The sequence below is a fragment of the Ptiloglossa arizonensis genome, chromosome 6, assembly GCF_051014685.1.
Source record: "Ptiloglossa arizonensis isolate GNS036 chromosome 6, iyPtiAriz1_principal, whole genome shotgun sequence".
NCBI classification, from domain to species: domain Eukaryota; kingdom Metazoa; phylum Arthropoda; class Insecta; order Hymenoptera; family Colletidae; genus Ptiloglossa; species Ptiloglossa arizonensis.
This window is the reverse complement of record NC_135053.1, coordinates 2,235,163-2,248,038: the sequence shown is the minus strand read 5'-3', so window position 1 is coordinate 2,248,038 and position 12,876 is coordinate 2,235,163. Positions and strand designations below refer to the sequence as shown.

General features: G+C 37.3%; 1 protein-coding gene across 10 annotated transcripts in view; it reads left to right on the top strand.

Annotated features, from left to right (window-relative positions):
- Positions 1-12,876, top strand: part of LOC143148247 (uncharacterized) — a 94,899-nt gene that overhangs the window by 32,898 nt on the left and 49,125 nt on the right. For all 10 annotated transcript variants that reach the window (XM_076314401.1, XM_076314402.1, XM_076314404.1 and 7 more), the window contains 4 exons: positions 9,375-9,497; positions 10,270-10,448; positions 11,202-11,449; positions 12,429-12,685. In XM_076314401.1, coding sequence (XP_076170516.1) covers positions 9,375-9,497; positions 10,270-10,448; positions 11,202-11,449; positions 12,429-12,685 — 807 coding nt within the window. The remainder of the gene's footprint in view (positions 1-9,374; positions 9,498-10,269; positions 10,449-11,201; positions 11,450-12,428; positions 12,686-12,876) is intronic.

Genomic DNA, 12,876 nt, shown 5'->3' with positions numbered 1-12,876 from the left:
GCGCGGGAGACACGCGTGTGTTCGCGAGCGCAATACACGCGGCATGCACGCGTGACTTTGCGAGACCGCGTGTAATCGGCGCGGCGAACTCGTTGCAGAACTCACTTTCACTTCGGGCCGCGGAATCCGTTTTCATTGTCATCGTCGTTGCCGTTGCCGTTGTCGTCGTCGTTGTCGTTGTCGTTGTCGTCCTCGTCGTCGTCCTCGTCGTCGTCGTCGTCGTCGTTCTTCGCCTGGCGCGTCGACGCCGAAAAATCACCGAGTTCAAGGTTAACCCTTTCGGGGCAACTGTGCGTTCTTTCTCGGGCCAGAGTCAATCCCTCGCTGTAACAATTTCCAAACGACAAAAACTTGATGGACATTCTGAAAAGAATAACGCAAACTCGAGGGTCGAGTCAATCCCTCGCTGTAACAGTTTCCAAACGACAAAAGTTTGATGGACATTTTGCAAAGAACAACGTAAAGTCGAAGGTCAAGTCAATCCCTGCCACAGTTTCCAAACGACAAAAATTTGAAGGACTGTCAGAATAATGCAAACTCGAAAATCGAACTCTTTCTTTCGAAGTAGGAACAAAACTTTTTTTTTTAAAGGGAAGAGATTTGTTGGATAGATAACGGTAGTACGATCGTGTAGCGTTAACGATATTTTTAAAGTTTCTTAAGTACGGTGAATGTTTTCAAAGGTTTAAATTCTTTTACAAGGATCATTCTACTGCTCTACTTTCTGGTTAGGTTATCGACTGGTGAGTGGATCGACGTTACGGGAAATTTGGATAAAATACCAGTTCTGGTGTTTAAACACTGGTTGAATAAGCGCAGATATTCAACGTTTTCCTTTTCATTTCCTCGGCCAGTGTAAACAGAACTTTGACGTTACTTCCCCTTGTAGGTTGTCAAAGTCAGGAAAGTTGGAGCTGATTATTATCGATTCTACTGAGAATTTCTATACAAGAAGAAATTTTCCAAATTTAGTTTGGAATAACTTTCGTTATTCACGATTTTGGCCTAACTGCAACGACAAACGAAATATAGTTCATTATTTGGACGGTACTTAATGTAACCCCATCGTTTGCTAAAAATGTTGCAATACCATCGTAACTTTGATTTTACTTTGTATCTTATCGATATATTCCGAAGTGATCGGAATAATTATTCGATCGCTCTAATTTTTATCACGAATTTTCTAGCATTTTCTCCTGATAACGAACAAACGTAACTGCGTTTTATCTCGGTTTACCGATTCTATCGAAAATTTTTATAGGACAAAAAGTTTGCAAATTTAATTTCTAATAACCTTTTATTATACGCTTCTCTTTGGTGTAAAAGTCATTTATCGGGTGTATTTTTAAAATTGTATAATCGAATAAAGATACTTTTAATTCGTTTATTAGAAATAGTATAATTTGCAAATACGTTTAGGCAAACTCACTCTAGTGAGTTTAATATGTATTAATATATACATATTCAATTTTTCAGGAAAGTACGAAATCGAATGAAATAAATGGAGCGAAATAAAATAACAAGATTGCCCAATGAAATTTATTTGCATAAATTCACATTGTCCAAATCCGACGTGTAAGTGTTCGGGCGACTTACGAATAGGAATGTAATTCAGTTTTAAAATAAATTTCCCAAAATGTAACATCGAGTTCCGCGTCTATATTTGAAATACAGTAGAGCTTCTCGTATTCGAATACTCTGATATATAGTACGATCGTTTACGTAACACAATTGTCACGAAGACACAGGACCCTTGAATATTTAAAGAAACCGTTGATTCTCTTAAATTCTATTCGAATAAACAAAGTTCAAAATCAGAGAAGCGTTCCATTATTCGAACGCTTGTAATAAGTAGCTCGATAAGTTTTGTCGTTCGATAAGAAAATCGAGCTATCAGGTTCGTCGTTTTATTTTTCAAAAGATGGTACTACTGTTCGACGAACATGTGTGAATATTCACGTAGATCCGAAGACTCATTCGTATATTTACAGTCGTTCCAAAATTGAAGTGTCATAGTATTTTCTTTACAATGGAAAAAACGACAAAACTTACCGAACAAGCTAGTACGTCTCCTTCTTAGTTCGGTTACTGTACCCGCGTATCGGTGAATTCTGCGTCGTTGGATGAAACGCGATTCCGTTTCACCGTTTTTATCGATCTGCCGTAACACAAGATCGCGCAAAGAAACATCGATCGTAACAAGAAAAATCCCTCGGATACGTCACGGTGTAAAGTGTTTCCCGCTAGGGCTCACCGCGCAATTTTTTCGGCCGGCTTTTCGCGCGATTGGAGCAACGATATTAAAACTCGTTTTGCGATAGTATCTCCGCAGGGTATCTCGATCGGGCTGGCTCGTCGTGTCCGCCGGCATGCCAACGCCTTTAAGAGAAATTGCGGTGGTTTGTCGAAGAGTTCGTACCAGCTTCGTGAACAGCTCTCGCGCGTTCGTGTGGAAACGATCGCCTCTGTGGGTGCCTGTGCGTGTATATGTGTCACGTATTCCATCAGACGTTATCCACGTAGCGCGTGACAAGACTCGCGAAGAAAAAAAATTCGCGTTTTCCGTGATGATCCATGTTGGGTTTCACGCATCGTTGCCGATCTTACCGCAGTCGCAGGACGAAGGAGTCCATTCTGGGATTACCGGGACGAGTAATCGTCCTGCCATCGTGGAAACTTTACTCGCGGTCGCGCACGATCGTTTCGGTCGGTCGATAACGATGGCTCGCTGTATTCCACCGGACTTGCGCCATTTATCATCCCCGCGGTACCCGTGATTTTTCGTGTTTTCGTACAGGGGGATCGCGTGCAGAGGAGTGGCGACCTTGCGATTAATGATGGAACGAGGGTTGCGTTTCGCATGACGTTCGACAAGCAACTGGTGATTACGATTATTTAGTGGGCCGAATTAATTTGCCGATCGTGGACGAGATCCTTGCCGAGAATCAACGCGTTTTAACGTTAGAACTACCGACAGCGAACGCACTGCTATTTCTATCGGACCATGTGCGTATCTTCGATGTTAGACGAGGAAAAGGTAAATTAATTTACGAGTACCATTGCTTGTCCTTTTTGATCATTGTCCATCAATATTGTAGGCAAAGACATCGTTAATAATTGAGTAATTTTAAAAAGTAGTTCGAAACAAGTCAAATTCACCCTTTTGATAATTCTAGTGTTAATAGTACGTTCGAGTCTTTCGAATACACGAACCAGCTGTTACGTGGCTTGCCCCTACCCTCCAAAGTCGTTTCTATCGATACTCTTCTTAGACTTTAGACATTTTCGATTCGTAAATATTCAATAGTCGTTGTAGATCGTATAGTTATGCATCTTTTATTTTCTATGTATACACGGTGGTCCAAAATGTGTGGTATAAGATAAAAGTATAGAATTACAAAATTATATCGCAGAATTACAAAATTATTTGTTTCCTGAATTTTGGTCCCCGATGCCGAAACCATTAGCTTCATTCGTTAAGCGAATAAGTTTTTCATTAGTACTTATTTCTGGTGAGTATTTTTATCGAGGGAAGATTCTGAATTTAAAAATTCAAAAAAAGTGATGAAATATTGGGAATATATAAAGAGTATGATAAATAATGTGCTATTTTATTTGCCGCCTGAAGGATGCGAATCAACCCTCGTTCTTACCCAATCGTTCGCACACTTTGGAATATTTTTATCTATAGAGAAAATTCATTTTTTTAAACACCATTGTCGTTTTATTAAGGACACCATGAAACGACAATGGTGTTTAAAAAAATGAATTTTCTCTATAGATAAAAATATTCCAAAGTGTGCGAACGATTGGGTAAAAACGAGGGTTGATTTTTACCCTTCAAGCGGAAAATAAAATAGTATATTATTTATCATACGGTCACGGTTTATTTATGCAAATGTAGGAGAGCTTTATAAATAAAATCTAGAAAAAACCATAAACTTCTTATTCAAGTATTACGACGTACATTTGCGTAGGCTTCGTACAAAAATAGCTACGACGAATAAAAACTAAATAATTTTCAAACTCTGATCGATTTTACTTTTACTCGACGTTTCACACATCTACCGCACGTGTTACTTTATGAGCAGTAGTTGCGTCATTATACGCTTTGGGCGGTGCAATAAATTTCTAAAACCTGTATAATTATAATTATACAGGGTAATAATATTCAGATTAATGTTTGAAAAGAATGTTCCTTATTAACCACAAGGATAGTATCGTAAAATCAAGAGAACTGTACGAAGAATGTATTTTTCCCCTTTCATTTATAAATTTTTCATAGTCGCGTAAATAAATATCCTTCTGTAACAATTAAACCTGCTTGGAATGATTTAGTTTTCATTGTATATTGTTTCGTGTCTCCTAGCATTTACGAAAAATTAAATAAAGAAGAAAATCAACTCGACGTTCGAGGGTCGATCCGACACTTTTGTAGTGAATTCAGTTGGTAGAAAAAAAAAGTAACGTTTCATATCTTTCTCAATTAACGACTTCAGGTATCTCTCTGCGTAATAATGATTCGTTCGGAATAATGGAGAACTTATCACCTCTCCGCAAAGATCTCTACAATTTGAGCTGCGTGACTACGGGATTATTCGAGATTAGTATTAGAAACTCTGCGAAAGTAACAAAGTTAATACCTACCGATTACCCACGTCTGTTCGAAACGTTCGTTCCGATGTCGCTCATATGACGGAACAGTTTCCCGACTTTCCTTTTGATTATCCACATATACGCTTCCATAGGCTCGGATCTTGACGCGGAGACAGATGAAAAAGAAAATATTGCCTCTGACTGATGGCAGTGGAAGAAGAGACGAGATCGGCCCAGACGAAACTTTGGCAGGCTGCCAAAGATGAAAATGGAAGCATAACTCGTCTTTCTGTGGTCCAACTGCGCGGTCGACGAACTCAGGACCGATCTCTCTAGTTTCTACACTCCCTTTCGCTCTCTGTCTCCCTTGCACTCGAGAGGGTTAGGCTGTCTCTGGTCCCTCTCTTCTCGATTTTGCCGCCGAGCTCGCATTTAGATTTAGAAGCATCCCCGGGTGCTCCGGAAATCCGTCGTCGCTTTCATTGCGCCTGCTTTTTCAGAGGGTTCACGAATGATATATCTCATTCGTGAATGACCTAAAAGTAACGCGTCCGAGGGCTCGAGTATGAAAGTATTTCGCTACCGAATGAATTTTTAATCCAGTCTTTATGGGTTCCTCGAACAGCTTGCTCGGAATTAGAAATTCTTGCAACTTTTAAATACGTATAGTGCTGCAATGCAGAACTGCTACATATTTATTTTTCGTTTATATCGGTGCGGTAAAAGAAAAATTATTTTATTTCATGAAAATTATCAAGAATATAATAAAATTCTAAAGATGTAAAATACTTTTGCGACACACCTGAGACAGATAATTTGAGAAAAACTGGTTTAGAGGTAAAAGAGTACAGTGTGTTCAGATTTACATAAAATGGGTAGAATAATGTATGTACGTGAACTTTATACTCTTTGCACGTAACTTTATTCTACTCGAATATTAAATTTGTGATCTGTCACTAAATTATTTATTAAATGGTCGAAGACAGACACCGCCATTTACTTGGATTTTCAAAAATTACCCGATTCTGAAAATGAATAAAAAATAATCAATCACAAAATTCATATTTCTCTTCGGGTGAAAAATAATTCTCCAGGGAAGTATAGTTGAATAAATTTGGAACAATTATTCTTAACCCTGATAGAAACATTCATCGTAATGAATGTCTCCTTTTGTGCGAGATACATAAAACTAAATTTTTATAAAAGAATAATTCTTAACGTAATTTAAGTAAATATTATTAATCTTATAAAGTAATATATTCGTACACATTTTAATATTATATATATATATATAATTACACGAAACACGAATAAATTATTCGATTAGAAATTGATTCGATAGTTACAAAATAAGCACATTGTACGTATTATTGAAACAAGTTCTTCGTGCAATTAATGTGTATCGACTCTTGCAAAGTGTATCCGTAACGAAGATTGTGTCACTTTTAATAAAACGTCTAATTCTGCGGAAAGAATTAACAACTTGGAGAAAATAACCGTTCGCGGCGCATTAATTTTGACTTTAGCAGGCACCATGTTTTTCCCTAAATCGTATCTAATTTCAAGGCGAAAAAGACTACAGTACAATTACGCGCGTGCACGTAAGCATAATTAGGGTTCTGCCTGAGCCGGTTAATAAGTAAGAGAAGCTAGATCGTAAATCCTTTGTATCTCTGTCGACGGTCGAGGCTTGCCTTTCGAATTATAAGGGTAAAAATACTGAGATATAGTAAATGACGTTGAAATATCCACAAGAATAGCTTTTTTTTTTATTTTGGAATTTGATTTGTGAGATCAAGCTTAGGAGGAAATACAGTTATCTCTTGCAAGCAACTGATGTTTTCGAATTATTTTAAATGGCACTATAACATTTACAAGAACATTTTTTGATTATTTTGGAATTTGATTTGTAAGATCAAAACGATGCGCCGCGCCGATCGAATTCGAACGATGGGAAGACTGTCAACGTAGGCGGCATGGATAGAATTCTTTTTAGAGAGTAACGATCGCGCGTAAACGAAGGATTTAGAATGACGCGACGACGATTCGCTACAAATAAACTCACGAGTACGAGGGATGTGATGTCACCACCGAAGGAGTACCAATGGCATTCGTGCGTAATAAAAATTTTGCGGCTTGTCAGAATTTAGATGCGTTATTCGAACTACATGGTTTCATCGATGAAAGAAAAGAAAAAAACGAAGAGCCAGAAACAATTAAAATCTCAGCTTTAATTGAATTTAAAATTAAATTAAATTTAAAATTAATATTTTGCTCTTATTGTGTTTAATAAATCATAGATTTTAGAATTTCATTTTGGCTAGGACGCGGGCTTTTTTACTTTTTCTTTCGATCAAATTTTCAATTCAAATGCCTTTTTTCATACATGGGCCACGATTTCTACTTACTTTACAATATCATATAACTCATTTTCTTATAACTTGAGAATATTTTCAATAATTCCAAAATGGATTTTCGGTATACGGTATACGCAGTACGTAGTAGATTAAGACAACGTTGCGATCCATTGAAAAAAATACTCACGGTCATAAATTTTTAATTCAAAATTTAGAACCCAGCCTATATATAACTTATATCGTATGATTTACATACACACGTCCATTGTTATGTCTCTGAAGTGTGAAAAAGTTGTCTACTATAGTCTTAAATGCGAACGAGTATCCTTTAGTGAAAATCATGACAGGAATTTATTAAATGGTAATTCGAAAGAGTTGTTTTTGAAATTTTGGTCGATCTTAGTATTAAAAATGCGATTTACATTCGAAAAGGTGAGTCTCATTGTTCTTTTCCATTTCTGATAATATTACGAAGGAACGAAACGTTAGATTGCAAAAAGATTCGATTCGATAGAAACGTTGGACGTTTAACGAACTGTGTGTCGAACACGTAACTCGTAGTTCATTTTTCGCCGTCTATTTTTAATGCGGCATCGTTCGTCACGATATCGAGAACTTGTGGAGCTTTTTTTATCGATATTACGTCCTGCAGCCAACAAATGCTCGCGGTGATTCGAACCGGTTGTCAATATGGTGGCGTCACATTAAATCTGTCCCAGTCGCATTGAATCACGCTTGACATGCTGCGAAACTGTCACAATTACTGGTCGTTTGTCGTGCGCGGATGGATCGTACATTCCGAATGCACCGGTGTTTACAGAAACCTCTGATTAATTTGAAATGCTCCATTAAAGGTACATAAATGTCTCATAACTCTCGGGTATTTGAAAGAGTTCTCGTTACTGCATTCGCGATTTAACAGCCAATAACGAACACAAATGGAAATATTATCGTGGAATTTATTATTACGTGCAAAGTAGTTTTACACCATGATTGAAAAAAAAAATGTACACGCGATTTAAAATATGAAAAACAATTGTGCAACAAGATTGTGTATGTAGATTTGAGAAATTAGAAAACAGTTATTACTCGACCTAATTTTAAGTATTTTTAGTCGAACGAGGAATCGTGAGATCGTTAAATCAATGGGAGATTATAGTTTGACACTCGTGAGGGAATTATCGTTTCGGTTAACGCAAGAACGCCCTCGACTAAATTACGATTGTTATAATTATCCACTAGCCATCGACTTCGTACCGATACCGGTTTTCGTACAATTCATCCTACTGTTCGTCGATCATTTCCTTGTCCATCTATTCGTTCGTTAACCCGTCGATGTGTTTACACAGCGGCAGACGTCGGTAGCTATTTTCATGATCAGAAACGCGGAAATTAACAATCGTCGAGGTCTCAAAGATGGAATCGATCCTCCTGTGCGTGGTATTTCGGCACGTTTCGATAAACAAACGTCGCTTACGATGGTTTCTTAATGTACGTTTACGTTTCATCTCTAAACGATTTGAAATAGACCGAAGGAACAAAAACTAGAATCCGTTTGATCCATTTTCCATCCTCTCGTTGTTCGATTTCCTCGTTTCGTTGCAACCATATTTACTCGAAAATCGTATCTCGTATTTAATAACTCGATCTCTCATCGTTTTATCGATGCAGTCACTTCTTCGTAATGCGAAAATACTCGCGGAGAAAATGTTACATCTACAATCAACTTTCTCGAGTCTAAGGATTGACCGCTAAACTCTTTATTGCATGATTTTTATTTCACCTTTCAAGGAAGAAATTGGCTGTTTCTTTAAAAAAATTTTCGGTAAAATTCGTAGAGATTGTGTGTATTAAGTTTTAAGTAAATCTTATACGACACGGGGTTAATACGTGCTTTGTGCGGCAAGTCAATAGCCACGTTTACCGAGTGTATTCGTTGAACGCCTATGGGCACTCGCTGTACCGCTGTACGTTAGAGTAAGCATCTATACGAACCGGTACGAATAAAAGGGTTTTAAAGCGTTTTACAGTATTTTTTTTTTTTTGAACCAAGTGTAATTACACGAATGTTTGGAATGTCTGGACAGTAGAAATAAACAGATCGTAGAAGGAGATTTTTACATTTTCCTGTCGTGTTCGAGTGACGTAATTCCAGATGCGAATAAAATTCTCGTTCCCATTTTCTGATCCGATCCGACGAGTATCTCGAGGTTTTAGATCACCTCGTATGATTCCTTAAAAGGTACCAAACGAGTCGTTTTAGCATTGCGCATCAGGGTATGATCATTGCCTTTTACGAGTCTCGCGACGACAAAATCCTAGCTAATATTATCGGTCTTATATTAACCATTCCCATTTTTTTTTTATCGAAACGTCTCTAACGTATATTCTGTTTCTTTCTTCCATCTGACCCTCATTTAGAGCGGGAAATGGCTGAGACTAAAGGTTCTGGAAGTCCAACCAGAATTAACGAAGCTCGGTGGTTCACTAGAGGAAGCTACTGAGTTCTCGAATGCACACGACGAAGTTCTGCTTCGATTGCAGGTAAAGAAACTTTACACACTGATTTTCTATTTCTGGAATGATTTTCCGCAAATAACGCGTTAACAATTGGTCGTTAAGCGATACAGAAAAGTATTTAAAGTCAAATTTAAACGATCGTTTAATTTTAGTTTTCTTTAACGTTTCTAACTAACGATTAAAATACAAGAAGAATGGTATGAATTATCATTTCTTACTAGCGGAGTAAATTAATGAAAGAAGAGAGAATATTTTTCGATGTCACGAAATACAAGAATATAACTGGAACGTATTTAAAAAACTCAAGTGACGAATATCAACGATTTGGTAATTTTAGACACCCGGTTTAGAATACTAAACATCAAATATCGTATCTCGGTTTAGTTAAATCTCGATTAATCGATAAAGTTATATACGGACAATATCTCTTCTTTAAAGCGTGTAATTTTTGGTTTTCACTCGTGTTTATTTCGTGCTTGCATCGATTTTCTTGAAACATTATAGAATGAAAACCTAACTTTGAATTCGTATTTCTATATTAGATATCGTATTCTACGAGAATATTACTCTTATAATTCACTATTTCGATTTTACTATTTTTTAAGGAGGAATAACAGTTATAAACTACACTCAGAGTACAAATAACAATGAGGTTGACTATATTCCAGAGTGATATTAATAAACGGAAAAAAAGTGTGGCACTTTAGATTTAGTACAAAAACGCTATAAGTAAAAATCGCGAGAAACGCGTAACCGATCGTGTAAATCTTTTTTTTCCCCAAATTTCTAACCCAAGAGCAAACAGAGCCCGGTGGAGGAGTTGCTCCGGCAGGCTGATCAGTTGATTTCGAACCAAAGGCCAAGAGCGGAAGTATACGCTGCAATGGCGGAAACTCTGGGCCAAGCATGGCGCGATGTGAACGAGCTTCTAGAACGTCGGAAGCAGGTCCTCGACTCGAATGTGTTGTTCCAATGGTTCGTAACAAACTTCTCAATAGTACGAAAAAAAAAAAAAAAGAAACACCAAATCGATATCGAAAAAGATAAATTTATCGTAATACCATAGCCGTGAAAACTTATAACAAATGTTCCTACAGTGGTAATTTTATCACGGTATAAGTAGGATTCGAATAAATGTTTTCAAGACACTCGAGCTATTTCCAAGCAACTATTTTAATTCTAGACAAGTAATTCTAACTTATCAACCCACACCTTAAACATGGAAACTGCCACATTTTTCATTATTTCAACCCTTAGAGACCGTTACTGCAAGAAATGAACAAAATTAAGATCGGTGAATGTTAACTTTAAATTGACACGTTAAGGACGAAGAATGTCATATTCGTTATTATTTCATCCCTTGGATAATCATTGCGCGTATAAAGAAAAATAAGATCGGTGAAAGTCACTTTCAAATCTTTAAACGCGAAAACTATAATATTTGTCCTATAATATTTAACCATAATATTTTAATTTCAACGCTCGAAGAGCGTATAGTAATACGAAAGAATTCGAAAACACAATGTCGATGAAAGTTAATTTTACATCGATCGACACCTTAAACACGGAAACTGAAGTATAAAGAAAAATAAGATGAAAGTTGATTCGAAGACGGTCAATTTGATACGTGTACCTTGCGTGCCCACTGAAAATGGCATGGCAATTTCTAAAACGATGCGTCGAGTCGACTGGCTTTAAACGGTTTAATAATCGTGATGCGTGTTTCAGCCGAGCGGAAGAGTGTCGGGAAAGCATGAGAGCCCTCGAAATGGCTTGCAACGACACGTTACTGCCGATCGAGATCGAGGCGGTGAAAAATTTCTTATCGAAGATTCACGATCTTCGAAAGAACATGCTCGAGGCGTTGATGGGCGCCTTGCAAGAGGGAAAGAATTTATTGGACAGACTAAAGGAAATCGCGAACGAAGGCACCTTGGATTCGAGACCGGACAGAATTAAACTGGAAGCTGATCACGGTGAGCGGCCGTAATTAACGTTTCCGTTGGAAAAACTCTTAATTATAACCAATGTCGCTATTTTCTTTGCGCCCGTTCCCTTTCGCTTTTATTTAATCGATGACATAACTGATGTCTGCCTTTCGCGTGCAGACATGTTCCTTCGTACCTACTTCGCGGTATGCGAACGCGGATGCAAATAAACAACAGGCTTCTGCAGTTGCATGAAACGCACAGTGTCCGATATTCTATCTTCGTCGAAAATCTGACGAATTTGCGCGTCGCTCTACACGATAAAATTTAACGTTGTAAAACTTTTAATAGTTTTAGATTGACACATCGAACGTATCCAGATTTGGTAAATGTTTCCAAATTATTGCAACAGCCGACAAGTTTTTTATTTGATTATTCTTAGGTAAACAGGTAGTAATTATTAGAGTTGGAACTACCTGAATAATTTAATATTTGTATATCGTATAGATATTTTCTTAATTATTTTATGGGTATTCGAATAGAGTTCAAATGTTCAAGTATATAAATATTATTGTTTAAATACTTCGGATACCGTTATTCGAATATTGGAATATCTTTGTTCGAATGTTTCGGTATTTAAGCAATCGAGGTAGCATACCTTTTTCATGTCTAAAAAAAAAACATTGCATTTAAAGGACTTAATTTATTAGCCTACGTTATACTATTCGAATACTATGAATATCCAGATAAGATGTTTTGCGTTAAAACGTTTGCAAATAGTCCCATCCCTGGTAATTATTACTTGTTATTAAAGCATTCAATAATAATCGTTGAAACGTTGAAATACTTCGTATCGACGATACGTTCCGCAGTATCTGCCGAAGTCAATTTAAATGGGACATTCTATATAACGAGATAACTTAACGACGTATATGCGTTATGTTTCTCATCTGTGGTTACTTTACTAATTTTATTCACGTTACGCCCCTAGTAAAAATAAAGAATTTCCTATGTCACTTCTGTGTAGCCGTGCTAAAAGTCGAAAGATGGTTGGAAGAGCTCCACGACAGAAGACGACTGATCGAAACCTCGTTTCGTAGCAGAAAGACTCAATTGGAGCAATGCCTGGCTCTAGCTCTGCTGGCGACCGATCTACGCGATCTCGAGGAGATCCTGAACGACAGGATCGCTGCACTTTCGAGTAGCTGCGATCAGCTCGGAGATTCCGCGTCGAGCGCGGAATTGCTCCTGTTCGAATTGAAAAAATTGCAGGCCGAAGCAAAGGTATTTTTCGAAAATTAAATCGTGCTACGTGAAATTCAATTTGACGAATTAATAAATAAATTCACTTTATCGCAAAATCTCCTCGAGTTCCGTGCTACGCATCGATTGTTTTGAATTCGTTAAAATTGTAGGAATCTTCAACTACCGCAAAGTGAATTTTATTTTTGTTATCACGAATTGAAGATGTAAAT